This window comes from Protopterus annectens, chromosome 5.part0 (genome assembly GCF_019279795.1).
Source record: "Protopterus annectens isolate FY-2018-M chromosome 5.part0, PAN1.0, whole genome shotgun sequence".
NCBI lineage: Eukaryota > Metazoa > Chordata > Ceratodontiformes > Protopteridae > Protopterus > Protopterus annectens.
This window is the reverse complement of record NC_056735.1, coordinates 285,189,205-285,215,003: the sequence shown is the minus strand read 5'-3', so window position 1 is coordinate 285,215,003 and position 25,799 is coordinate 285,189,205. Positions and strand designations below refer to the sequence as shown.

Below are 25,799 nucleotides of genomic sequence, written 5' to 3'. Positions count from 1 at the left end.
TATTAAATATGTAATTATAAATTAACCAATTATAATAGATGCAATATATTATATACAACAGACAGTATATTCATTTAACTCAATTTTAACTTACAGTACTTATCCAATATAACAAACACCTACATCATGTTACATTTTAAAGGATATACATGTGTGTGTGTGTGTGTGTGTGTGTGTGTGTGTGTGTGTGTGTGTGTGTGTGTGTGTGTGTGTGTGTGTGTGTGTGTGTGTGTGTGTGTGTGTGTGTGTGTGTGTGTGTGTGTGTATATATATATATATATATATATATATATATATGTATATAAAAGATAAATGAAAGCTTATGAAAGGATAAGTAACATTACCATTTTATGTTAATGCTTCCTATCTTCACATCTTACAACTATATATTACTAACTAATTAAATCGGTACACAAGTAAAATAAATTATCAAATTACAGGACTATAAGTGTTAGAGATTTAAAGTAAGTATATACCTTCTCTTCAGTATAATATCAACCATAAATAAATAAAAAGTTTAATAGTCAAATGAACTACTAAAATCAAACTATATTTAATAAATGCAACTGCCCTATAACTAAACTCAAACCTTCTGGGGAAGGGATTTGGGGTGCTTTTTCATAAAGTACTCTTAATAATATCTGTCAAACACATTTAACATAACACAATTACTTATTCTTGTTGCAAAAAATATATATTTTAAATATAATATTAGCATAAAAAGAACACTGTCATAATAAATGTCTCATTAGTCTAAAACTTAGCATGAATTAATAATATGCTATGTGTAAACTATAGAGTATCAAATCTAGTAATTTCTAAGATATGTTACAACAGTTGTCAGCTTCCACCTACACCAGACAAATTTCTAAGTGCCACACGCATACAATAATTGCATAAAATATAATTTCCATATGTCAATCTGAATTCCATTTCTGTGTCATGTCTTTTCCTTTTTTTATTCCATCATATTACACAAAGAATGACTATCTGCTCATAGGAATCATTTACTAGAATAAGAAAACTTTATGGACTTCTGTAGTGAGGGTTTCTATTTGAGAACAGCATCAAAGCAAGCATAAAAAGTATACATGTATTACCATGGGAGGGTTTTGCTTAAATGTAATGTCTATACTAATAGCTTTATTTTTTTAACTAACTTGCTACTTATTTAGTGTTCCTAATCTTTATTATGCAACATATTGAATACCAGTTCCAAAAGTGCATAACTACTGACATCTAGAACAGAAACTATAAATGATACTGTTTTTTTCCTTCTTTAAACCCTTGATTATCTAAAGAATTCAATCCCACTATCAAGGGACACTTGTTGTGTCTTTTGGCTTTTCCCGGTTAGGGGTCGCCACAGCAGAACTCCGGTCCGCTAATGATTGGCAGTAGATTTTTACGTGCCGAGTTGCCGGCCCTGCCGCACAACCTTCAACGAAGGTACGCCCATTCACGCATGTCTCCACACAGAAGATGCTCTAGCTGAGAATCAAACGGGACAACGTCTTACTGTGAGGCTACAATGCTACCGCAGCACCACCACCGCAGTTTATCAAGGGACAATATATGTTGCTTAAAATCTTTTCCATCTACATGCCAGCATGAAAAAAACTCTCTCTATCTGCTACTATCAAACTGTCTTATATTAATTATATAATAAAATCAATTCTTGCCTTAAAGCTGATACAACGTTCATCTTTTCCAACAGTTTCATTTTAAGTTTCACAAATTCCAATAATATGTAAGAAGTATATGTTAAAAACTTAATTTAACATCACTTTTTAACTAGTGATATAGAGTTCAATCAATCTTTCAATTTAATAAAGAAATGCCTCTAAATTTCTGCATTTTTTTCTTATTTATTTATTTATGCTCTTTAACCCTGTATGCAAGATGCCACATAAACGTATTTTGTCATTATAACCAGCACTTAAATTCTGTATTCTTTCCCTCCATGCTCACAAATAGATGTCGCATGACCACAGCAGGAATTATGCAGATCTCAAGTAACACAAAAAGAGAAAAATGAACAAGAAGGAAATAATTTGAGTAAATGCATGAGCTTGTATGCTTTAAAGTTTACACAATGATCATTTGCACCATCACATAAGTTCACAAGCAGACGTTTTCATAAAGTAATTTAAGATAAAATGTAAAACAACCCACCATCATCCTGCAGCCATTCCTTTTCTAATATAAAATTTGAGTTAAGTCATTAAAGAAAATAAAGTTTTGTTTTTTTACCAAATAAACATCTTCAAGAATAAAAAGACATTCTCTAAACTAAAAGCTGCTAGAGGCAGCACTTAATAAATCCAACAATACCACAATTGTTTTATTTAAACAATCATACTTGCTTAAGTCTATTCCAAACAATAAGACCCAGAAAAATCGAGTATTTCTATATAAATGAACTACTAAAACTTAGCCTAGTATTAATTTAACCCAAACTAGTACTTAACTTTTATACTTAACATTTTAACATATCAAACAGTTCACATATGAATACAAAACAACATTTTAGATTTCTGAGTGAATTTTCATATATTATAATATCAATTCTATTCAAAATGATATGAGTGATTTTTTTATTAGTTTTTCTTCTATTTATAACATTTTCAAGGCAATAAGTACTATGCATTAGTAAGAAAAATTAAAACTTAATTACGTTATAGTAGAGTGAAACCATGCTTCCTTCTTTTCTATTCTGATTTAATATCTATAAAAAATAATTGTGCAGATATATTGATAATAAATAATAATATAAACACTTTAAGTTAAAAGTTATTTGTCTTTTAATTTTTTTTTCTTCTCATTAACTTTCCATCCGTTTCTTTCTGCTTGTCTCTTCAAGACGATATTGTCAATTCCCTAAATTTGAAACAGTGTTTTTTTGTTTGTTTTTTAAAAAGTCAGAGCAGAATCCAGATCTTCAAATGTCTTGATTTCCTCTGAAAGAAATATTTTAAGTCTTACAGGAAATAATAAATAAACTTCAATCTATATTTTCTTCAGTTCTTCTATAAGTGGTAAAAATCTTTCTTTTAGTCATCACAGCAGTGAAGTAGTCAATGCCACATCTTATTATACTGTCATTTATTTTAATTGGAGAATTAGACCAAGCAGTTTTTAGAATTAGATTTTTGAGTTAACTAGGTAGGAATCCAGCTATTGTAGATCTTGATGATGAGTTATTTTTTGAAGAAGCAGCAATGAAGGATCTGTAAACACTTTCAATACCAAAAGTCATAAATTCAGGTAGGTGTAAAGTCTTAAGAAGCCAAGATATAAGAAAGTGTACCATATTTTCTCCTTCTATATTCTTAGGTAGACCAAAAATATGGATGTTATTTCTTCTTGATCTATTTTTAAAGCATCAATTTTATTTAATAAGGTATTTTGCTTCAGTAGAAGTTCTATATTATTTTCATCGTCTGACATCCTTCTCTCCATGTCACTCAAAACATCTTCTATTCCAGAAATCTGAGTTTTCTGCTGTTTTAATGTCTCATGTATGTTCCATTTGTTTTGGACATTTTTCTTTAAAAGTATCTAGTTGTTATCTGTTTTATCCATTTTTAATGAAAATTCTTGTATGTTTGTAAGAACAGATCATATCTCTTTTTTAAATGATAAGTCCTGAGATTTAGCTTTAGAATTATTCATTTCAAGTTTACAAATAAGAAACATTTCTGTTGAAAATTGACAGGAAAAAAATATAATGTATGAAAATTGTTCAGATAGATTCCTTCAAAATTATCTTAAATTATAGATCCCACTCATAAATATTATTTTGGGTATCTTAGAAATAAAATTTACTGTCATAATTATAATGAAAGTAGCAGAGCAGGAGTTATGCTGCTAGCTTGTCACCATACTGGCCATGCCCCCCCACTACATGCTATTTTTGATGTTATCTTATTTATGATTATTGTTTATGAAAAAGCAGAATCAAACATGTTATGGAAATTCATGTAGGCTACAACTACTAAGGCTCTGCCTGAGACAGTTTCAGTTATCATGTGAAAAAGTATAGTCTGAGTGGCACCAGGCTATATGATCCAAATGCCAGAAATGTCCTACTATTTCCTCCTTAGTCATCACGTCTGTCATTTTCTGCCTCTTCTGTGAGATGTTATCTGGTCCTTTACCTTCTCACACATCTGTGATGAGGAATTACACGTATCCCTTCTGGCATCCATAACCACATCTACATTTAGGAATGTGCTAAATAAAGTAACCTGTGTTGTAGCCTTTATGTTACTTAGAATTTTCAAATATCTGTGATATAAAAATGGCCTGACCACATATGAGAAACAGGCAAATTACTTTCAAAATTGTGCTAATACGCATTACAGCAAGTCAGAATATAAGAGATAAAAAGTACACTCATAAATCATAAAAAACAAGTTAAACTCTGCATTATGCTGCTTTAGAGGATTTAGCCATGACTATAAAATAGGTGACCCCAGCAGAAGTTACAGACAGACAGCATCAGAGAACCAACCCACAAAGATAGGATTAGGAAGTAAATGACTGGATCTCCTATCTGCTGAGGATAGAATGGACCTTTATGCCACAGTGACAGTCCCCTGGGGAAAATCAAAGATTACCTGTCAGACATACAGTTCCACTGATTTCAGCCAGGCAAGCAAGGTGAAGCATAGAGACCATCCAATGGATTAAAGCAAATAATAACAATTTTGCATTTGATGAATATGTAAGTTACTTGGAGCTCCACTCCTTCCTCTAACTAACTGTAAATATGATGGATTGCCAAAAGGCTTATCATTCTTCTCTAGAAAGAAAGAAAGATGGCTTCCCAAAGGTCTTCCCAAAGGTGCAACATAGTGGCTAAGTTGGTAGGATGGGGGAAAGAATGGGTCAATAATGCACCTGAGAGGACTAGACAGTCAAAGATATTAAGGGCCAAAAACAATATAAAAAAATCTGCACAGCATTATATATTAGCTGTTAATGATTGACTTTGCACTAAGAATATTCAAACTAATAATGGTTGCTGAATTAAGTAAACATTGCTTTCTTTTCCACAGCTGTGATCTCTCTACACTGTGTTATTATTTTTGAGCTTTCTAGAACTACTAGTTTACTGAATTCAATAGTCATATTTTCTTAACATTCTATTTCATGGCTTTTATTCACCAACCACATGAAACTACAGTTAAAACCACACATCATATAAATTAAAATCTTGAAGTAAGTTAATAAATAAAAAGAGTTTTGCCCTTCTGCCATACCACACCAAATAAGCTAATGTTCTTGCTGCATACAGACTAACAATTTGATATTATAAACTCTAACACAATATGATGTATAATGTATATGAACTAATATTCTAAGTGTAAAGAGAGGAACAACTTCATTGTATGAAATATGATGTCATACATGTAACATGCTAGAGCCTTTATCCTTAGGTCACTGATAAAAATGGGCATCACCCACTCAGGCAAATGTAGCTAACAAGAAAGAAAGATAGAGTACATATGTTTCAAACAGTGCATTCAGGTTAGGGAGTATGATGTTTGTTGAAATGTAATTTGACCAAATCAGAAAGACAGTACCAAAGCCAAACATTTGCAAGAGGAAGAGGGCTGAAGCAAGGTCATTTTTTTTTCATATCCAGGGGTAAAGCAATCCATAGGTTAACTAAAACAAACAGTAGTGGAGATACAGAGGTTGTACTATCTGGCAGAAATTTGGATAATCCATCCATTCAGGAAAGTCAGTGGCAGCTGAATTCTCTAGCCCTATTAAAATCCAAATAACATCACCGTGTTTTTTCCATGTTAGTTAATTAGGAAAAGAGAGTATATTGCAAACACCTGGCACTAGTCCACTTATCAGGTGCTTCTAAACTTGGCATTCTGCTGGTAAGTAAGCTGTAACACATGATAGGATACACAGTATGACGTTATAAATGCATTTAATTATACTGTAAGGCAAAACACTAGATGAGTGATTATATCACTTCCATTTATACAAAACTGCAGTCAGCTATAGTATCTAATTAGTTTTATAAAAGCAATATTATGGGCATTTGATTTAAAATTAAATAAAACTTAAAATTTGTATTTAAAACTACATAAAGTATGAAACACATATCATACATTTGTACAGACAAACTCTGTACTATAAATCAATGCAACTATCATTTTATATGAATGTTTAAAAAAACAGTGTTGTCTGGCTGACATTCTGTATGTGTGTGTGTTTTAAATCTACTCACATAATCAAATGTAAATACTTTTTCCAATATTCCAGATGACTGATATAGCAGTAACTGTGTCATTTGCATAAGCATAGTTTTATATTACAGTTTCTGCATTGCAAATCTCATTATCCACCAAATATGTTGCTGCCTTTGAGTTCTGCAACTCATGAAGTGTATGGAACTTTGACGAAAACGCTATTTAATACGGTGTAGGCGTTTATGAGTGTGCTGTGTTTTACGTGGCTGGATTAAAGTTTGTGAATACCAATGATGGCTTGGACTTTCCCTGGGTACTTTTGGTTTTGACTTTTTCCAATATATTTCCTTTTTCCATTCTAATTTCTCTGTTTCTCATATTTTGTTTATACAGAAACAGAAGAAAAGACATGATAGCAAAGTGTTCCTGTCCCAATGCAGCAAAGTAAGAAGAGAAAGCTCGGCACTGGGTCAGTACTGATGTGTTCTCTTCCATCCAGGTAGTGGTTTGCCATACTGTACTGGTTTATCCCACAGTGTCAAAAGAATCATGGAGTTACACTACTGCAATATAACCACCTTTGAGAGAGAGGTAAAACACTATATAGTGGTTCCCAACTTCCACCTGTTTTCAGGCAGATGTAAAACGGCAGCATCATAGCACAGGTGCAATCCAAACATAAAATTACACTGGACATATTGAATTCCATTCCCACTCCACCCTTATACATACATTTATAGCACAACTCAGGGAAGCAACTTAAACTTGGGTTGTCCACCTGCTGAGCTATAACCTCCTTTCCCCACCATTTCTAGTCAAAGATAAGGCAGGCAGTGTTCAATTTTCCCTCCGAAGCTGGATGTTAAGAAGTCCACATGTGCTACAAGAACATGGATGACTGTTACTGCAGACAGGAGGGAATCCTACATCAGCAAGCAAGTGTAAGGATCTGTTTGAGAACCTCAAATGTTATCACCCATCAAGAGAAACAGAAAATGCATCCCAAGTGACCAGGTTAAGACAAAATAATGCACATGATTAACAGAAAAGAATAAAAGTATCAAAATGTATTTTTAAAGAAGTAAATCACTAAAAAGCAACACAGCACACAAACAGAGATCGGGGAAAGCGTAACCAAGTAAAGATAAATGAAGACAGTCACCATAGAACGTTGTCCCCTAATGGCTGCTCAGACGAAACACCGCAGAATTAAAGCACCTCAGGAATGTAGCTCGTTTAAAATCCACAAATATGGATAAGACTTTGCTGGCAAAAATGCAGGCTGCAATCCAAATATAATTAAAACACAGTTTTATTCGATGAGGACAAGAGTGAGCGCTTTCGCCAAACTGGCTTCTTCAGACTATACAATTCATGCTTTGTGAATGAAGTTTAAGTAACCCACCCATTACAATGATTGGTGAAAAACATAATTAGATAATTAGTAAAATAATGGCTAAGTGCTCAAATACAAAGGGCTTAAAGCCATACAAAGTTAAAAGCATTCATATCACTGGCTTAAAACAGCTAATAATACAAACACAAGTACACTTAAAAACATTATATACATATACTTTCAAATGAACAATCCTAGCATGTATACTATGATACTTATAGTAATTAATTCATTTATATTATTTAGGTCTGAAAATTCTCCTATTCTTTAATACAGGTTTGATTTGTACCCTGTCGTTCAAGCCTGGCGGCTCATCTGCTCTCATTCTTATTATCCATCTAAGCTCACATTCCAAAGTTTGATTAATAATATCACCCCCTCTTTGACTAATTAATAGTTGTTTTATAACACTGAAATGAAAAGTGTGACCCATACCTGCTACTCTACAATGTCTAGCTAGTGCATTTACCTCCGACCCCATTCTAATGTGATAGTTATGCTCCCTAATACGATCTCTGAGGGGTCTGTTGGTTTTCCCTATGTAAAAGGAGGGGCAGATTACACATTTCGCAATATAAACCACATTTTTGCTATTACAATGGGTATCAGTATTAAAATAATACTTATAACCAGAGACTGGGTGTATAAAAATTAAATCTTTGTTAATAAACTCACAGTGGTTACACCTACCAAATGGCAAGGTGTTTGTATTTTGTCTGGGTTCCATCTGTCTCAGGCTTAGATTCTTTGGTTTACACAGCAGTCTCTTTAAGTTGGGTTTATTCTTAAATGTAATCCTTGGATTCGGCCCTGCTATTTCACCTATCACACTATCAGACAATAATATATCCCAGTGCCTTTCTAATATTTCTTTGACTGCCTTAGTATCTCTTGTGTATGACATAATTGGTCTCACCCCTCCCATATTAGATGGTATATCTACCTCAGGGGTTTGATTTTGCTCTGCAAAATATGGTTTAGCTCTCGTAGTTTGCAAATTATTCACCTCCATAATAACCAACTCTATCACTCTTTCATCATAGCCCCTTTCTACAAACCTACCCCTCAGCTCTTCCACCTCTCTTTCATAGCCATTATCTGAGGGGTTGTAACGGGATGCTCGCATAAACTGACCCTTCAATATATTGTGGTAAACATGGCTGGGGTGCATGCTGCCTCTATGTAAAAGTGTATTCCTATGACATAGCTTCCTGTGGATCGTAGTGTTAAGTAACCCATTATCAAGTTTGAAGACTTCTACATCTAAATATGAGATTTTAGTATCAGAATAATTCAACGTAAACTTCAGAAAATTGGTGGAAGTGTTCATATATTCAACAAAACTTCTCAGCATTTCTGCGTCACCCAGCCAAACAAAAAAGAGGTCGTCCACGAATCTACGATACAACCCTACAAATTCCTTGAAAGGACCATAATTAGACAAGAATTGATCTTCCCATGCTGCCATAACTAGGTTGGCGTAGCTATTGGCACAAGATGTGCCCATAGCCACGCCATCCCTTTGGAGATAAACATTCTCTCCAAAAATAAAAACATTGTTATGAAGTATGGTTTCCAAATATAATGTGAGTAGATCTATTCTTTTTTCCGAGAAATCTGAATGGAGGCGTAGGTAAGTCTGTATATAGTGAACCCCTGTATCGTTGGGTATCACTGTAAATAGACTAACCACATCTAAAGTGACTAATAAATAGGGTATTTCATCATCCAAATTACTAATGTAAGTATATAAATCAAGCAGAAATTGCTTACTATCCTTCAGTATACTTTTATTAATGTCCACTAAAGGTCTCAGGACCAATTCCATATAGACTGATAGTGGTTCCGTTACCCACCCTTGGCCAGCTACAATCGGTCTCATGGGTGGGTTACTTCTGGACTTGTGTATCTTAGGTAGTCCCTGTATTACCGGTATAACAGGGTTCTCTACCTTGAAATATCCATATAACTCATTAGTAATACTCGCTGACATAATGAGATCATCTAACATATAGTAGACATCAAAAACTTTCTGCTTTACTATTGCTGTATCTATCTTTAAATAAAATTTATCATCACTTAGAAGGTGTACCATTTTTTCATTGTAATCAACTAGGTCCATCAGTACAATAGGTCCACCCTTATCAGCTGGTCTAATAACTAACTGTGGGTCTTTCTTCAAATCATTAAGTGCACATCTTTGTTTATAATTCAAATTTTGACCATGATTCTTATAGGTGTAATTCTGATAATAATGTTGTATATCTCTCTCTAATACTTTACCAAAAACATCTATAACTGGATGTAATTGTGGTATGTATGTGCTATTAGAACGAAACCGAGGTGGTTGATTACGGTCATTACTTGACCCATAGTCTAGTTGAAGTTGTAACTTCCTTGTAAATAACCTAGTATCAAGTATTAAATCGACCACATCATCCCTACTAGAGGGTATGAAGTTTAGGCCTTTGTTAAGTACCTGTTTTTCAAACACACTCAAAGTCCTACTAGACAAATTCACTATTAGTGAGGGGCCCTCTCCCACATTTTCTTCAGGGTGGGTCCATTGTGATCCTCTATCGACCCCTTTCTCTTGTGTCTGCCCCTGCTGGCAGAGCGTCTCCTTTCTAGATACTGATTCTGAACTATCGGGAAAGGGGTATTGGTACTACCCACTACTGGGACCTTAGGTCTTACCACAGCCTCCTTATAAGTCTGGGCTGCCTGACTACTTAAGTTTGGTTCATTATTGCCTTCTTGTTGTCCTTGCAGTATAGTTAGGCTATTCACAGTTTCATTCTGTATTGATGTAACACCTTTCTCTTTAGAAGGCGTATTTATCATTTGCATAGATGTTAATTCCGTTTCAGTATTATTTACATTATTTTCACTATTATCCTGTACAGAAGCACTCGTGAAAGGGTTGGAGCATGTTGTAACATTCTCCAATGGTTTCCGTGTAGGGGGCCTAGTGTTAGGTAAAACATTATTACGTGGATAACTGGATACAGTCGCACTAGCATTGTTAAGTTGTTCCTTAGGCCACATAAACACTTGGCTATTCCTAAAATCTCTAACGTCTCTAGTAATTTTAACTTTCTTTTGTTCTATCAGACGTTTTTCAAACAACATTACATCATCAAATACTCGTTCCAATCTATTACAAACACCTGCATTTATACATTTCACATTTAAACGTTCAAACCCTTGGTTAACCAAGTCTTTAAGCATCATCTCTTCAGGAGTATGAAACTCTATGAGTAATTTCATATAATTGTAACTGAGTTCCATATTTAGTTGTTGCCATTTGAAGAGAAGTTCGGGGAACCTATTCCCCGAAGTGGGCATTTTTAAAATGCGTAGCCCACGAGGTATAATACGTTTAGCTAAACAAGCCTCAAAATATTGGCGTTGTACCTGTAGTTTTTTCAGTTTAATAAACATAGTCTCAAAGTCCTGTAGTTCTTTGGAAAGATTTAAAAGTCCGTTTTCATTTTCACTAGCACCGTCAGATTCGCCATCTGGAGTAAAGTCTAATAGTACATTGTCACTCCCATTCAAGCAAGCTTGAAAGCGTGACGCACCCTTGCTGGTTCTGTCTCTTTCCGTACCTCCTGGTACGTACGGTAATTCAATATTTAAAGTATTCGTATCAGCCATCCTCTTGTGTTGCTGTGTTAAAAAACACAACAAGTAAATCACTAAAAGGCAACACAGCACACAAACAGAGATCGGGGAAAGCGTAACCAAGTAAAGATAAATGAAGACAGTCACCATAGAACGTTGTCCCCTAATGGCTGCTCAGACGAAACACCACAGAATTAAAGCACCTCAGGAATGTAGCTCGTTTAAAATCCACAAATATGGATAAGACTTTGCTGGCAAAAATGCAGGCTGCAATCCAAATATAATTAAAACACAGTTTTATTCGATGAGGACAAGAGTGAGCGCTTTCGCCAAACTGGCTTCTTCAGACTATACAATTCATGCTTTGTGAATGAAGTTTAAGTAACCCACCCATTACAATGATTGGTGAAAAACATAATTAGATAATTAGTAAAATAATGGCTAAGTGCTCAAATACAAAGGGCTTAAAGCCATACAAAGTTAAAAGCATTCATATCACTGGCTTAAAACAGCTAATAATACAAACACAAGTACACTTAAAAACATTATATACATATACTTTCAAATGAACAATCCTAGCATGTATACTATGATACTTATAGTAATTAATTCATTTATATTATTTAGGTCTGAAAATTCTCCTATTCTTTAATACAGGTTTGATTTGTACCCTGTCGTTCAAGCCTGGCGGCTCATCTGCTCTCATTCTTATTATCCATCTAAGCTCACATTCCAAAGTTTGATTAATAATATCACCCCCTCTTTGACTAATTAATAGTTGTTTTATAACACTGAAATGAAAAGTGTGACCCATACCTGCTACTCTACAATGTCTAGCTAGTGCATTTACCTCCGACCCCATTCTAATGTGATAGTTATGCTCCCTAATACGATCTCTGAGGGGTCTGTTGGTTTTCCCTATGTAAAAGGAGGGGCATATTACACATTTCGCAATATAAACCACATTTTTGCTATTACAATTGGTATCAGTATTAAAATAATACTTATAACCAGAGACTGGGTGTATAAAAATTAAATCTTTGTTAATAAACTCACAGTGGTTACACCTACCACATGGCAAGGTGTTTGTATTTTGTCTGGGTTCCATCTGTCTCAGGCTTAAATTCTTTGGTTTACACAGCAGTCTCTTTAAGTTGGGTTTATTCTTAAATGTAATCCTTGGATTCGGCCCTGCTATTTCACCTATCACACTATCAGACAATAATATATCCCAGTGCCTTTCTAATATTTCTTTGACTGCCTTAGTATCTCTTGTGTATGACATAATTGGTCTCACCCCTCCCATATTAGATGGTATATCTACCTCAGGGGTTTGATTTTGCTCTGCAAAATATGGTTTAGCTCTCGTAGTTCGCAAATTATTCACCTCCATAATAACCAACTCTATCACTCTTTCATCATAGCCCCTTTCTACCACTGTGAGTTTATTAACAAAGATTTAATTTTTATACACCCAGTCTCTGGTTATAAGTATTATTTTAATACTGATACCAATTGTAATAGCAAAAATGTGGTTTATATTGCGAAATGTGTAATCTGCCCCTCCTTTTACATAGGGAAAACCAACAGACCCCTCAGAGATCGTATTAGGGAGCATAACTATCACATTAGAATGGGGTCGGAGGTAAATGCACTAGCTAGACATTGTAGAGTAGCAGGTATGGGTCACACTTTTCATTTCAGTGTTATAAAACAACTATTAATTAGTCAAAGAGGGGGTGATATTATTAATCAAACTTTGGAATGTGAGCTTAGATGGATAATAAGAATGAGAGCAGATGAGCGCCAGGCTTGAACGACAGGGTACAAATCAAACCTGTATTAAAGAATAGGAGAATTTTCAGACCTAAATAATATAAATGAATTAATTACTATAAGTATCATAGTATACATGCTAGGATTGTTCATTTGAAAGTATATGTATATAATGTTTTTAAGTGTACTTGTGTTTGTATTATTAGCTGTTTTAAGCCAGTGATATGAATGCTTTTAACTTTGTATGGCTTTAAGCCCTTTGTATTTGAGCACTTAGCCATTATTTTACTAATTATCTAATTATGTTTTTCACCAATCATTGTAATGGGTGGGTTACTTAAACTTCATTCACAAAGCATGAATTGTATAGTCTGAAGAAGCCAGTTTGGCGAAAGCGCTCACTCTTGTCCTCATCGAATAAAATTGTGTTTTAATTATATTTGGATTGCAGCCTGCATTTTTGCCAGCAAAGTCTTATCCATATTTGTGGATTTTAAACGAGCTACATTCCTGAGGTGCTTTAATTCTGTGGTGTTTCGTCTGAGCAACCATTAGGGGACAACGTTCTATGGTGACTGTCTGTATTTTTAAAGAAGTTTATATGGTAAATAAGTAAACAATGACCACAACAACTATTAATATATTTACTTTACTTATTCTCAATGGTGCTTTCATTTTAGGGTCTAGCTCAACGTTTCTTCAATGCAATTAATCATGCTTGTGATGGACAATTAAGACCGACTAGAAGGGGATTTGATTTGCTTATTGTGCTACTTTTAAGACCATCACAGCAATGTGGAACCTATACTCCTTCACATTCTTAAGAATAAATTTGAAATGATTATTATAACAGAAACCAAAATCATAAAAGTCTTAAAAAACTAAACATAAAAATATAGAAACACAAAAACCAGAAATAATGCCAAATACAAACTTGAAAGCAAATACAAAGTATTACTCTAACATCCCAAATAAATTAAACACTAGTTCTGCAGGAATTGGGCTCTAACACTTTACTGCATACCACCAGACTTGTACAGAAAGAGAGAAGGGGAAATGACATATACTTTGAAAATTTTGAACAGAATAACAAAGAAATTAATAAATCAAAGTTTATCATGTCAAGCATGTGTGGCAAAAAGTTAAAGAATAAAAAATACAGAACTGAAAAAACAGTAAGCAAAGCAGCAAAATAAAATGAATTGAAACACGGTTCCTAGAGAGAAAAGCATAGAGTGCATTTCAGAACTGTGCATACTGGAGCTAAACAAGTGAGCAACACAGAACCATAAGAAGATACAGCTGTGTAACAGTGGTGCTGTAGTGAGACCACAAGTAAAAGTTCCGCAAAAGAAAAATAAATGATTTGTTGGGGGGGTTGTGGGGGACAGACCACAAATTTGGAAAAAATAATGAGAATGCAGTTTGGCCAACAACAGTTTTCAGTAAAATAAACATCCTTATAAAATGTGGACAATTCTTTTCAGACTGCAATACTAAAATAATCTGAATACTACCTTATTACCTGTCAGACTAGTCCTGCCACAATGTTATTTCTAAAAACGAACAGCACCAACAATCTTCTTGCAATAAAGAAAATGTATAGACAAGGCCAGAGGCCTTGCATGCTCCACTTGACAGATTAACAGAAACGTTTAAGAATATTTATGGGATAACACTCCTCAACCTCTTCGAGCAAAAAATCTGGACAACGTCTAAAAGAAAATGAGGTGACAAAGGCCCCAAAATAAGGACAGATTTTAAAACATTTCTCTTACAAAATTAGAAAGTTGCTAAGAGTAATAGCTATTGGATTAGTATTCATTTTCGAAAAGGAAATGAAGTCTGGAACTCAAATGTCTGTCATCAGTTAGTGACTTCAGTCATCAATGAGTTGTCAGAAAGCCACAAATAATATGAGGAGCATCCCAAAAATATAAGGCAAAAATCTGGACAATCTGCTAAAACCTGGAACGTTAAAAAAATGCGATATTTGCTCTAATCAGCATAATTAATTTAATAACTGAACTTGGGATATGAAATGCATTTACTGACTGAATTTATACAAATACTTAACAAATGCTGATGTTCAAGAAAAGGAAAGCAGCATTTCTACAGTGAGAGTAACTGGTGAAAAATGCAGCACGTCCACATACTATTAGTGTTTTCAAAGCTATTAACAAACCACTATGTCAATGCAGGTAAGACTAACAATGCTGCTTGAACCAAAATCTTAGCATTAGGACAGCTCTGCAAAAGAAAAGAAGCAAAGCATGTGAAATGACAATGCTGCTCACAATCCTGTTAAGGCAAATCAAGTCTAATCCTTAGATCTCTTGGTTACCTGCAGTGACTGAATAAGGAATAATCTTCTGCTATATCGCCCTGGTAAAGTACAACGTAGAAGGTAAATCAATGCTACTTAAAATGGCTTACAGTAAGCAATGCCTGACTCAAAAGCTGTTTTACTTAGCCAGGATGAATTTTACAGCACTGGGCTCACTCATGTAAATGCATTCTGTTTTTTGCCTGAGATAGTCATAGAAAAGAAAGACAACGTTTGTGAGTCAGTGCAATAAAAAGAAATGTATCTTATCTTTTTACCTTTTATACAGGTTTTCAAACAGTGTGAATGTGTATAAAACTAAGAAGCTTTTAGCTGTCCACGGGTCTGATTCCATGTACGGAAAAACTAATTCCCCATGTTCAGGGCTTCTTGCTGTATTTACATGCCGTCTCTCTCTTGGTGTTCATTTCTTTATTTCCAAAGCATGCCACTCAGTCTCCCCATATCACTTCTGTTGTAAGAGGACATAATTACAGATACTCTAGCTATAATATAACACCTTCGATACAGAAGTCAGACCCCTCTTACCTTTATTACTGGTTTTGACAGTCAAGTCTGATGACAGTGAGGGACTTCCACTGGAAACTTCTGTAACTGGCTTATCCCCAGGTTTACTTCCAGTAGTTTCTTTTCTCATATCTTTCTTTAGTTCCTTTAGAGAAAAAAAGGAAAGCATTTCACCAGTGAAGCAATATGCAGGTATCTAGGAGCTCTCTAGTCATGCATGCACATAGCATTGTTACAAATGCAACAGCAACAGCAGCAAAAGAAAACTAAAACTCAATATGCAAAGATGAACACTAAACACGGGCTGTGTTTAATAACAGAAATTGTTTGTGCTGAAGAATTTTATATACATAAATATATATCCACTAAATAAACAGATGTCCAACTGTCCTAAACATATTAGAATAATAATAAACTTGGCAACTAGGACTTGGACGTAACCAAAACAATTTCATTAGAAGATATTGGTTTAGCATTTTTGTCCTATTACAATCAGTCTTGACTCCATCAGAAAATACTTTTTATAAACAGTTATTAAAGTACTTAAAACAGTCAACCACATGACCAAAAACAGCCAATAATGTTTTACATCAATCTCCTAGCCTTTAGCTCAGGTTTAATTGATATACTTCTTTTAGTCCAGATGGGGTATCTGCAAATACAGTTAATTGCCAAAAATGTTCCCTTCTATCCAAAGAAAGAGGATCATCCTCACTTCTTAAAGATGGCACAACCTTCTCTAAAACATGGATGACAGAGATATTCAAGTAACAGGGTTAAAGTTTAACATTACATTATGGTATAATCGTAAAAGATTAAGAGAAGAGAATACGGTCTCAAAGCACAAACCCAATTAAGATATGAAATGAAATCCAGGGATCTTCTAGATACATGGCGAGATAAACAGGTTCACCAAGTGGGACATACTTTTTGCATAAAAAAAAAAGTAAAGATAAGGTAATGAATGTTGTATGCATCAGTTTTATTAAGCCCCAATTAAAAGACAGTGAAAAGAAAACTGGAGTGTGGTGATGGGCATGGTATAAGTGGAGGGCACCAAAACTACAGCAACTATTATGAAAAGAAATGTGCTTTGTCATTTCTGACAACATGCTTGGTGGAGTGAAGAGTGCATTGTGGGCTTGTCTCGTGCCAATAGAGGGCATTAACAAGCAACTATTGGACAGACAAGTGAAGGAAAAGGAGGACAGGTTAAAATGGATACAGGCACAGGTTGTGGAAAAAACACTCAGATTCTGACCCTGTTACAAGAGCTACATGTTATTAAAGGGGAGCAGTAACAAATTATAATTTTACGAGGAAAAGGTTAATGCATCAGCAGGAATGACTTTTGGTTGCTGCAAAGGTAGAGAAGTGCAAAGCCTATAGCTCTGGCATTTAAGGAAAGATACAGGGTGCATTATATGGATAAGATGGAGGATGAGGAAGGAAAACGTGTTAATTTACCAGATCAAATATAAGAGGTATTCTGAGGGTACTATGAAAGGATTTAAGGGCAACATGAAAAGGTGCAGATGGATGCTTGGTTACATCGACAGCTGAAAAGAAAGAAAGTCTGTAGGGAGGATAGAGTAAATTGAATGACCCTATCACAAAGCAGGAAATTTAAAACAGCTATCCAGAATTTAAGGGGGGTAAAGCCCCATGTTCAGATGGATTCCTCGCTGAATTTCACAAATGGGGTGGAGAGTAAGCATTACAAATATGCTGGGAGCAGTATCAATGAATTGGACAGCAGGGATCAATGTCAGATAATATGAAGCATGCCAGGATGGTGCTTACACTTAGGAAAAAGGGAATAAAATAAAGTTATCTGATCTCTTTATTAAATATGAATGCAAAAATACTACCAAAAGCTTTGATCAAAAGATTGGATGAGATTTTGTCTAAAATTATTGGGACAGGACAGGGTGGGTTCCTTAAGGGAAGGCAAAGTCTGGATAAGTGGTGGAAGCTGGCAAATGTTCTTGATTGCTATCAGCCTGGACATAAGCATGTGGGTGTACAGTTACTGGATATGAAGAAGGAAGGCTTTTGATTGGTCTGCAAAGCTATGGAAAGGATCATCATGGACCTCATAAATAAAGATATTGGGGACCTACAGACACTAGATCTTACCCAGTTCGGCTTTGTTAAGGGCAGATCCTGCCTCTTAAACCTGGTCGATTTCTTTGAAACAGTCACCAAGGCCATTGACGAGGGGAAGGTGGTCCACACAGCCTACTTGGACCTCACAAAAGCCTTCGATACAATACCCCACTCGGGCATTATAGATAAGCTCACCAGCTTAAATATAAACCCCTATGTCACTAAATGGGTTACAAACTGGCTCAAGGACAGAACCCACATGGTTAGAATTGCTGGAGCCATGTCAGACTCCAAACCAGTTACAAGTGGCATCCCACAAGGCTCAGTCCTGGGACCGCTCTTGTTCGGTATATATTTCTCGGAGGTACAGGCCAACACGGAAGGACTGTGGCTGACCAAGTTCGCAGATGACTGCAAACTGGGCGCCATAATCGACTCTCCAGCAGACACAAGCATCCTCCAAAAGGGCCTCATAGAAACAGACAACTGGTGCCAGAGCCATGGCCTCAAGCTAAACGCCAAAAAGTGTATAGTCATCCCCGTTGGCAAAAACAAAGTGCCCACAAATTACCACATAGGTGGTAATCCATTAAGTACAGAAGAAGTAATTAGGGACCTGGGGACCCAAGTTGATAGCAATCTCTCATTTGACAACCACATGGCCAAAGTGGTTAGAAAAACATTTTATATAGCCCACCTAATCATGAAGGGATTCACATCTAGATCAGGGAGGTCATCGTGCCTCTTTACTCATCTCTCATCAGGCCCATAATTGAGTACAATGCCCCTTTTGGGATGTACCTTACCAGACACCTGCAGCAACTGGAAAGACCCCAAAAGTACCTCACCAAGAGGATCAAAGGGCTCAAACAGATGCCATATGCTGCCCGGTTAAAGAAACTCCAGCTCTACTCAGTGGCATACCGCCTGCTCAGAGGCGATCTGTGCCTGACATATAAAGCCATGTCCAACCCGGAATTAATGGACATGCTGCACCTCAGAAAATCCAAATCCCATCGAGCTATGCGCTCGAGAGACTTGAACCTCAGCACTGAAATAAACAGGACATGCTGGAGGGACAGATTCATAACCCAGAGGCTCCCTTCACTCTGGAATAAAATCCCAGTCCAGGTAAAGCAGAGTCCCTCATTGACTCTCTTCAAAAGGAAACTTGATATGTGGATGGGAGATCGTAGGTTTACCCCAGGTATAACTTCTGTGTCACTGTTAGACAGAGGCACAGTATACTAACCTTGAAAAAGTGCATAGCAAAATTAATTTAAAATGGGTGGCGAAAGCCAAACACACTCTGGCTAGGCTTATAAATGCCCTAGGGCAGATAGCCTAGTATGAACCTATGAACCTATGGACTAGCATTTCTTATTTGAAATTTTCCAGAGAAGAGAGATGGGTACAGAATTTTTACAGAGGATTCAAGTGTTACATGACAACACATTTTTGATATACTACTAAATGAAAGAGCATCAGGTAAAGGGAAAAATCACACAGGTACTCAGCAAGATGCTCCCTTTCCTCAGGCTTGTTTTTGTTAGTCAACTAGCAACTGGCAATATGAACTGATGGTGTACTGCAGTATTACCAGAACCTAGGTGTCAGGGTATCGTTCTTATTGCAAGCAATGAAAATATTGACTTCCTTCCAGTCATGATAGAAAACTTTGAACAGTTTTTAAAGGTCTTAGGGCTTGAATTAAATACAAGTAAATTGGTGCTGGTTAAGACTGGTAGTATTCAAGAGACAGAATATCCAACCTATTTAAACCTATGAAGGAAGAATTATGCGAAATACAGATAACTTACGAAAAAAAAAATTTAGTGGGTGTTACAGATAAGATAAGAATAATTAAATTAATGAGTCTTGCACAAACTTTACATGTTGTTAGGCACATACTTACGGGATGTGAACATCCCTTAATAAATAAATTGCAGCTCCTGTTAGAAGACTATATATGGAAAGTACTTAGATACAGCATTTCTAAGACAAGAATGCTTACACTGTCATTTGAAAGGCGATGGAACCAAATACATATCCTCACCTAGATTATCGTTTTTAATATTGCTCAGTGGAGAAGAATGCAGATATCAATGTATATGGGTCTATCCAAAACTCAAGGAAAAAGTGTCTCAGCAAGAACAGATGGAATGGACAGGAGTAGGAATTTTCTGCTGGGAACAGATAAGGAACTTAAACATATATTTGCTGTGGAACAATGGTTTATACTACAATATCACATCTTTAACAAAAAAATGGGTAACTTTTAATTCACTTCTAGATGTATATGTTAGTATGTAGGGAAATCCCATGGAACAAATGGTGTAGTATAATAAAGGGTAAAGGTAGTTTAATCTATACAAATTTGAGGCTTTGAAGAAGTAAGTAGAGGGGAAAAAGCACTTGGAGAGATTTTGGGAGCATGTGGACACTATACATGGAACTATCCCACAATATTTCTGGGAGGAAGTAAGGAACAATGCACTGAGGATTAGGAAATAGATATATATATTGGATGAACAGATGAGGATTTTGCACTTATGGTATACTACCCCAATACAATTATTTGGCACAACAGACTAGTTCTAAATGCTGGAAGACTGGAATGGATCAGGTTGGTATCCTCCTTATGTTTTGGGAGTGAAAGATAGGTCAGGATAGAAGGAGACATATTACTAAGGCCTGCGATAAGCCTTTTGGTAAAGTATCTAAATTGCAGTAGGAGCTATTAGGGCTTGGGGATGAGAAGGAAGTTCCTGGCTAGATGCAGGAGGAACTAGCCATGTAATTAATACTGATTGCAAGAGACTGGAAAACCTTACACCAGTCTCAGATGGGAAAAAAAAACACATTGAACACTTGAAATGATTATAAATTATATGGAAACGAAGCCTGCTAGTTGGATTTTAGTGACAGATTATTGGAACCTGAATAGGTCCTAAGAGTTATAAGCCATGTTAACATAAAGTTGCTTTAGAAATTTTTTCATAATGTTAGATGCTTCGATAAAGACACTAACGTCATTGTCACATGACTATATGTATACGGTTATCTATAAACATTAGAAGAGTACTGTTGTTGCATTGTTATATAATGTAACTTGTTATGTATTTTTTTTTTTTTTTTTTTTTTTTTTTTTACGGTTCTTGTCCTTTTCAAAAAATATCTTAATACAAATAATTAGAAAAAAACATAAACGCAAATTTCTTAAAAATTTCGGCATGAAATAGAATGTCTAAAAGTGCATTACAACAATCTTTACGCCTGATACAGTTCAGACGTTCAAATATTCTCTACTGCAAACTTCTGCTAACTTTACCCACATAAAATGCAAAGCATTTGACACAGCTAGCCATGGATTACCTCCACATGCTCGAAGTTTTAAAACTTCGAACAGCAAATGTTGAGACCAAAAGATCGAAGTTTTGAAACTTCAAATGTTTTGAATGGAGATTGCTGTACCGTGTGGAACAGGAAATTTACTATTCTCCTCATTTTAGTGCGATCTCGGAATTGGTATTGCGATCTTGGAGTTCATATATTTATTTAGCAAAGGGTGAGGGGGTGCAGGGGGGGATTGCCACCTTACAAAAATGTAAAAAAAAATTTTTTGTTTTTATTTTTTTATTACAATTTTGAAGTTTCAAAACTTTGATCTTATGGTCTCGACCATTTACAGTTCAAAGTTTTGAAACTTCAAGCTTGTGAAGTAGATCCGTAGCCACACATATGCATATAGTATTCACACAAATGCAAGTTTATCTGCTTCATACTCATAGCTTTTTCCCAGTGTTTGAGTCAACGTAAAAGGTACTATCAGCTATGTACCTACACATTATATACCCCTTCATAGAGATGTACCCTTCAGTTTTTATTATCATACTTAGACTAGGCATGGAATCGCATACTTCTTGTAAGAGGGATTGTATGTCATTACTTTTATCATTTAAAACATATAGTTTCACCCCCACTGATTTAAAAATTGTCTAACTGGTGAACAAAATTGTCCAGTGATATGTTATTTGTGTTTTTTGTCATGTAATTTATTCCTTACATCTGTGACATCACTCAAAAACTCAGCACTTATTCTTGGGCAGCTGATTTCATTTGACATCACAGGTACAGTATCACTGCTATTAAATAATGCTGGGACACATTCCACTAGATTCTTATAAATCTCCATAATCCCTCACAGAAAGAAGGATGCGATTCCAATCAGAGTATACATATCAACAAAACTAATAAAAGTCCAAGGGGCACATCCATATGGGGGTTGAAAAATGTATCCAAATGTAGTTCATATTCCCTTTTATGTTGCTTAAAACATTAGGAAAAGCTATGGGTATGAAGGTGATATACTTGCCTTAGTCAAAATGTTATGCATGTGGCTACATGTGTCAAATGTTCTGTATTTGTTGTGGGTAAAACTAGCCAAAGATTACAACAAACACGCTGGAAATGTATTAGATCTAAAATTTGTTATAATGCATTTTACAGACATTCTATTTCATGTCAGGATTTTAAGATATTTGAATTTTATATTTCAGAGAAATTTATGACATCTTTGTGAGGTGAGGATGACTCTTTGGATAGAAAGGAATTTTTGGGCAATTATTTTTGGATGTTACCCCAGCTGGACAAAATTATGTAATAGCAATTACATCCATGTTAAAAGATAGGAAAAGTGAAATAGAAACTTAATTGGCTGTTTCTGCTTAAGTGGTAGATTATTTGAAATATTTTAACAGTTAATGTTTGTAAAAATATAGTCTAACATAGTCTTGAGTGATTGTAATAAAATAAAAACACAAAGCAAATATCTTTTAATACAGTTTAATTATCTATATATATATAATATATATATATATATATATATATATATATATATATATATATATATATATATATATATATATATATACACACACACACACACACACATATATACACACACCTCTAAACTTTACCGAATTCCTCAGTATTTACTGGTTTTGAGGACAAAATAATGGGGTGCCAATAATTCCCAGGTGGCCCCTTTAATTCCTGATTTATTATTTTTTTTTTACAGGTTGTGGCTGATGTCATCATGCATCAGCTTCATGAGGCACTCAGGCTGACTGGAACTGTGTTTACATACATTCGGAATACAGCAGTTAGTTGGGCAGACAGCAGAGAACAAGCGGACTCAGCAGAGCTGTGTTTACAGTTTAAGTTTAAAATTCTGCCAAGCCCCAAGCCAACTTGTGATCTGTACAATCCAATACAAAATGCCGTACAGCCGTTAAACATATACTTGTTGCAAACTTGGATGAGATCAATAGGTAGTTTTTTTTTTTTCCCTGTTTGGCTTGCAATTGCAATAATCTTTAACTGCCCGACTTCATATTAGCTCTTGTGCTCTCACAATTTCTCTCTCTCCTTCTTTTCTCTCTCTTTCTCTGCCAAAGTCTACTAACAGTTTCTCCCCCCCATCTCAGCCTTCTATCTACCCATCCACATTTTAAGTGTGTGCATGTACTTTAAAACTTTTTATTAAAATACTGCCAGGCAAACAAAATGTCCCCCTGAAACCAAGGTGTGCTGTGATAGCTCTTTCCGCTATATTTTACATTCGCATTACAGTTCAACTCTTCTGGCCAAGGACCAGGAATGAAAAAAGTATACCTGTTGACTGGCAGAGTCAGAGACTAGGGCGGGACTCCCTGGAGATTTAAAAAATAAAAATGTTAGCTCAGTAGTTTACATCTGTGAGGCACAGCCCATGCACAAGTGAGTGCAGCACAGCCAACCAACAAGCGCAGACAGTGGGTCAACTTGACAACATCAGTCTGCACTGACTGCTCAAGTCTCTAAGGTTTAAAGAAGGGAGGAATCTCATTCTCAATAAATAAGTGAATCATTGCTGGCGCTTGCTTAGAAATCTCACCAGCAAGGATTTCCAGAGGAAAACAAGAGATTGAGGTTACGGTCCTTTATGTTTTTTTTCTGCCTAACGGGAATTTCACTCCAATCTTGTGTGGAGGGCCAAAAGAGAGTAATATGTTTTATGCAAGAGACTTAAATCAAGTGAAAACTTGTCATTGCTTTTTCACTGTTACCGCACATGAAAGTTTGTTGGTCTTACCTTTTACATCTGATTGCATCACTGTTCTGTTAACTTCTGTATTTTGCCAATCATGTTTTTTTTTTTCATTTGTTTTTCATGTACTCATGTGTTCACAGGTTCACAGGAAAAACCTCTGTCACACAGCTATACTGTAGTCTGCGGCAACTGATCTGATAAGAATACTGTTATATGTCTCATTTCTTTCAAAATCATGCTGTATCCTCATTTCAAATCATGCTGAGTAGAATGGCTTGCATTGTCAGCAGCATCATTTTATCATAAATATATTTTCTGTGGCATTACATCTTGTACATTTCTTCTTTATGAGTTTTAGATGGTAAAAAGATAGGATTTTACTTCTGAAAACAGGTACCACTATACTCTGTTGCCATTCATTCCACACACATAGAGCAATCAAGCGATCCCCTGGCAGCAGCAGCACCTTCTGAAAGGTTTCTATCACTCTCAAAGTCTTACCACAAGAAATCTGGACAGAGCCATAAATAAAGGGGAACAAAGGAACAACAATAGGGATGGACTTTAAATATTGCTTTAATAAACTTAGAAACTCGCTAGAATAACATGGTTTCAGTTAACATGCATTTTCCACACACACACACACACACACACACACACACACACACACACACACACAGAGTGATCGAGCAATCCCAACAAAGGAACAAAAATAGGGACGGAGTTTAAATATTGCTCTTATAAACTTAGTTATTTTATATTTAGGATAATAACTATATACAAAACTTTATACGCTGTGTTATCTTCATTTTAGAGGTGAAATAGGTTTTGTGTCTCCCGATGTATTGTATTTGGGGGGAGAGGGGCCAAAATGGCTGTTTTTGTTAGTGAAGGTTGCAGACCCCTGGACTAGTACATTTAAACAAGGGGGGTTGGGAAGTTTTTAAGTTACGTTTGTTAAATAGTTTTTTAGTCAGATGTGATTCTGGAAAATTAGTTTTGAGTCAATTTTTTTTTCAATCATTCATGTTTCACTGAAGTTCTGTTCAGTCAAAAGAAATACACTTTCATACATAAACATATGTTACATTTGAAGTCGTGCCCCACACACACACACACACACACACACACACACACACACACACACACACACACACACACACACACACACACACACACACACATACACACACAGACACACTCAAGGATGCACACACGTGTGTCCATAAATGGCTCCACTTGAAACCGTTGAATTACCACATCATCGAACCTTAAAACATCGAGACCAGAACATCACAAACTGAGATCATCGAAAACTGACATCATCAAGACGCGTAACATCAAAAACACGTTCCCTACATGTTAAGTGCGCAAACATGCCTAAATACAACAATCCAAGTATCAAAACATATTCGATGTTATGCGTCTCGATGATGTCCGTTTTCGATGATGTGCTAATTTGACGATTTCAAGTGGAACCCCATAAATATAGATAAATATTGATACCCATACAGATAAGCATATACATATATTGATACATAGTTTTGCCATTTTTGCAGAAGTAAGCTGCCATACAGAGTATTGCAGAATCCATTTTTCACTAGGACATAAATCAAGATCACAAGATTTCTGACCAAGCGAGCATACTGTATGGATAGGAAAACAATCACACTCAATCTGAGGCACACTGCTGTTCTGTAACAAATTATTTTATGCCATATTCTT

General features: G+C 35.5%; 1 protein-coding gene across 7 annotated transcripts in view; it reads right to left on the bottom strand.

Moving 5' to 3' along the window:
* SH3KBP1 (SH3 domain containing kinase binding protein 1) overlaps nt 1-25,799 on the bottom strand; it is a 1,961,420-nt gene that overhangs the window by 906,980 nt on the left and 1,028,641 nt on the right. For all 7 annotated transcript variants that reach the window (XM_044072267.1, XM_044072266.1, XM_044072264.1 and 4 more), the window contains one exon: nt 15,893-16,016. In XM_044072267.1, the coding sequence (XP_043928202.1) occupies nt 15,893-16,016 (124 nt within the window). The remainder of the gene's footprint in view (nt 1-15,892; nt 16,017-25,799) is intronic.